This window comes from Gekko japonicus, unplaced genomic scaffold (genome assembly GCF_001447785.1).
Source record: "Gekko japonicus isolate JY-2015 unplaced genomic scaffold, Gekko_japonicus_V1.1 scaffold5, whole genome shotgun sequence".
In the NCBI taxonomy this organism is placed as follows: domain Eukaryota; kingdom Metazoa; phylum Chordata; class Lepidosauria; order Squamata; family Gekkonidae; genus Gekko; species Gekko japonicus.
Genome location: NW_015168652.1, coordinates 1 through 4072, shown reverse-complemented (window position 1 = coordinate 4072; position 4072 = coordinate 1). Strand labels below are relative to the sequence as shown.

The window sequence follows — 4072 nt, the reverse complement described above, 5'->3', positions numbered from 1 at the left end:
TTAGATTCCTGATGCAGGTGGATACAGCCCAGAGTTTGGGGAATTACCATTCGACTTATGAAGGCTTGTCTCTTTATGTACAAACCAAGCATTTCCTCCCCACAGAAAAATGTTGACCAAACCAAACACCTGCAGGAACAAGAACAAGTTCTATCATCATTAAAACATATTGACTCTTCAGGGGTTAACCTTCTCTTAAAAGACCAATTCCAAACTTTTATACATTTCACCCTGCACACACTTTTTTATATACTGTGGCATTTCACTTAAAATATAATAGGCCAATATTTAAATTTGTTATCTCCACCATAGCTGACAGCTGGAGGGCCCTTTAAATTTTGCAGAGGGGAGGGAGAGGGGCGGCTTTGGGCCGCGTGCCTAAATTCCAAGTGGCGCTGCCACTTGGAGATCAGGCACGCGGGCCCTGCTGGCCGGAAGCACTTAAAAGGTCCCTTTAAGTGCTTCTGGCCAGCGGGGACCGGGCCCCGCGTGCCTGAATTCCAAGCAGCATTGCCACTTGGAGTTCAGGCATGCAGCCAGCACCCGCCCCTCTTCCTCCCCTCTTGCAAGATTTAAAGGGCCCTCCACCTGATTGGTGGACCCTTTAAATCTTGCAGAAGGTTAGGAAGAGGGAAGAGGGGTGGCCGCGAGTGATTGTTCCTGGGGGCGGGGCTTGGCCCCTCCAGGAATGCCCCTCAAAGTCCCCTGCCAGGAACGAAGATGGACCCGGCAATCCTACTGTAGGCACAGAAGGGCACAAAGCAAGATCAATTACTTGAAGCTGAACACTGCAATCCTGTGCATATTTACTCAGCAGCCAGGCCAAACTCAATGGGATACATGGAGAGGCCTGGGCTGTAAGAGTCTGAACTCTCCTGAAACAAAACATGATAGTTACTGAGATCAATTTTCCACTGCAACATGAAGATCTCTGTGCTGTTTGGTCGGGCATTATAGGATGTAAGTACAAGGTTATTCATGTAGGCTCAGTGCATGAGCGAATAAGATACCGGGAAGCACTTCCTCAAACCAAAGTCTAGGCTCTATTATTTGTCAATTTTGCCGCCAGTATTATAACTTATGATATCAACTGGGGCCAGGGAATACCTATCAAGGAGGTGGATTTGGGCCTCTAGCCCAAAGGGTGATTACTTTTAATCACAACTTAAAGAGTCAATCTGTAAAATACTAAGCTGTCCTTGAATACCAATGAGCTGACATACATACCACAGAAACATTCAAACTTCTCATGCTGCTAACAGAAACAAATACACAGGAAGAGCCTGATAGTTTGCAAGTGGACATTTCTCCCACAATGTGTGGTCCAGTTGACACTTTGATATCCGCAAGGGCCTTTGCCCAGGCAGCAGTGCAGACCAGCCACAGAAAAGTAGCACAGAGAGTGAAGACATAATCCTGCAATGACAGAATCACAGCCATCAGGTGACCAGTTGTTCAGTACAACCACCAAGCTCTTTCAGAACTATACAAGAATAAGGAAAAGACCGTATTAACTCATAATAAAATGTGAACTAGTGAATGAATGCTGTTTAAATACGTTTAACTTTTGCAATTATTTCTTAAAAAATGAATATACATCCCACCCCTTTCCTACTCCTAAGGTAATGTACAAAAGAGACTGTAGCCACAGTGAAAAGTAAAAAAACACTCATCACAAAAAAACAATAATCACAAAAATGCAGTTTGCTGGAATTATTGCTAGCTGTTAAACTGCATGAGCTATCTGTACATAGGCTACCACCTAGTGGATTTGGAATTTTTAAAATACAGTCTGATAACTGTACTAGCATTTCTGTAAGTTGGAGAGATCTACAACTCACCCAGTCTTGCAACCAGCACCTCACCAACTCCTAAGAGCTTCCTTCCCATCTGGTAATCACTGCCTAAACATACATTATTTTCAGAATCTGAGGTGCACAGTTCACAACTCTGCAGCTCCCCCAATCCACCCCTGAAAGTCATTCAATTAGGTTGAAATGCTCAAGTGCCCTTTATGGAACAGGCATGTTTCCAGAAGAGGAATACTTCATTGCAAACACGTACAAAAGCAAATCTCTTTTAAAAATGAAAAACACATTCCTGTTACCAACTTACCAACATTGGGATTGAACTAATGTTCTGATACAGGTGCATATAACCAAGGTACAGCACAAGAGCTGCCGAGCAGTACAAGAATATTAAAACAGCCCATGTTACAAAGAACTGTGCCGCTGTGGAGAAGTTGCCTACAAGGTAAAAGTCGGTCCAAGTGCCACCACATTGGGTTGGATCTGGAGAAGTAAATTTAACTTCATTCAATCTGAAAGATAAAAAAGGGATTTTAAAAGGGCCTTTCAACTGTTGTAATTAAAGATCACAAAAATGCCCAGTTGAGCTGCCAGGATTATATTTTTCTTTAGAAAAAGAAGATTACGTTCTATTTTATTGGAATTTTATATAAAGAAACTGTAAGCAGTGTTGTCAAATTAAGTATGTTGAAACACAAATTAAATGCCAAATTAGTATCAGAACTATAGAACTGAAGAGCTAGAACTTACTCAGGGTTGGAAAGAGATAGTTATCAGTTTAACTTATTTGGTAAAGCAAATCTGATGACTCAGTGGACATCATGAACAAGCAGTAAGGGTGGATTGTGAAAACAACTCAACTTAACACAAGGAGTTACTCAAGTGGGTGTTAATGCCATTGTTATTTAAGATAGTTTTAATATCTACCAAAACCGAACCCTCTTTTTTGGTGGTGACACCCTTATTGTGGTATTCCCTTCCCTAGCCTAGGAAACCCACTCAGCCACTGAAACTGCAGTTGCACAAAGTCTGTAATGAGGTCTTTATGAGAATTAACCTTCTGTTTTAAATTGTAGATTACTGATAGTGTTTATTTGCATAGTGTTTATTTGCTTTTTAAAATAATGTTTGATCTTTTGGCTTCATTGTAAAATGTTTCAAGGGCCACTGGGGCCAAACAGCAACCTATACCAGAAAAATTAAAACACACTTTACTTTTAGAATGCTGTGCCAAGTACAAAGCACTCAAAGCAGCACCTTGAGGGGAAGACATAAACAGAAACTGTACCACGGTTTGAGGTTTGCCCTTGAGCAATGCCAAGTGGCATTAATTATTCCCTTTGGAAATAGTACTACACTTGCCCTAGCCTAGAGTAGCTACTTGAAAATTATTTTAAAAGCTTGTTTTCCAAAATGGGTTTACAGATCACTTAAATCAGTTAGCGATTGTCAGACATAAAACAAAGCTGTATACACTGCAGACCACTTCTAATCACAAAGGTTTGCTTTGTTTTAGTTGCAGAGCAGACACACCACTTCATTATATACAGGTAGCCTCTTTTCAACTTCCTACAGGTTTAAGTGTTTCTAGGACATGAAGAGATAAAAATCCAGAATTCTTCTGCACAGTCAGTACATCAAAGGAAAAATCTCCTTGTAATAGATTTTCAACTACAAACGCTGAAGCTCTTACTGCTTTTGTTTAACCCACAAGCAAAAGGGTATTTCTTTGAAAACTGTGGTTCTTACTACGCAGTTCCCTCCATATACTGTTCCTTGTGCTCAGATCTACATGGAATCCAAATTTAAATGAAATCCCAACAGGTACCAGAGAGCAGAAACAGCTCCCCACCCCACCCCAATCTGCTCTGTACCTGTTTCTCAGACATTCTGGAGGAGCCAGAATATTTCCCTGCCCACACCATCTCATGCCCTGCACCACAATGTCATTTTGTTCACAATAAAGCAGTACCAATGGCCAGGCCTGTGTAGATTAGAGAGGAATTTATGCTAGGTTAATCTGCATAATATTCCATTGAAGAAACAGGGTTTCACAGGCAGAATTTGTCCTCTTTGGTGTAATTTCCTTACATCCATACCTGTGTAAAGAGTGAGAGGGAAAGAGCAGAGGAACACATGTAACCAGCTGCACCATACTTCTTCCTACCTATGTAAAGAGTGGGAGGGAAAGCAGAAGAACACGTATACCAGCTACATCATATTACTGAGGATTTGTTGTGTTGTAACGATATGAGCTTATGTTT

At 41.2% G+C, this 4072-nt stretch overlaps 1 protein-coding gene across 1 annotated transcript; it reads right to left on the bottom strand.

Moving 5' to 3' along the window:
* Positions 1–2320, bottom strand: SYPL1 (synaptophysin-like 1; the record flags this gene model as incomplete). The annotated part of the gene is made up of 3 exons (XM_015415049.1): positions 1–129; positions 1228–1416; positions 2116–2320. Coding segments are annotated over 3 exons (523 nt in total), but the record flags the coding sequence as incomplete, so codon positions are not given.
* Between the last annotated feature and the right edge of the window lie 1752 nt (positions 2321–4072).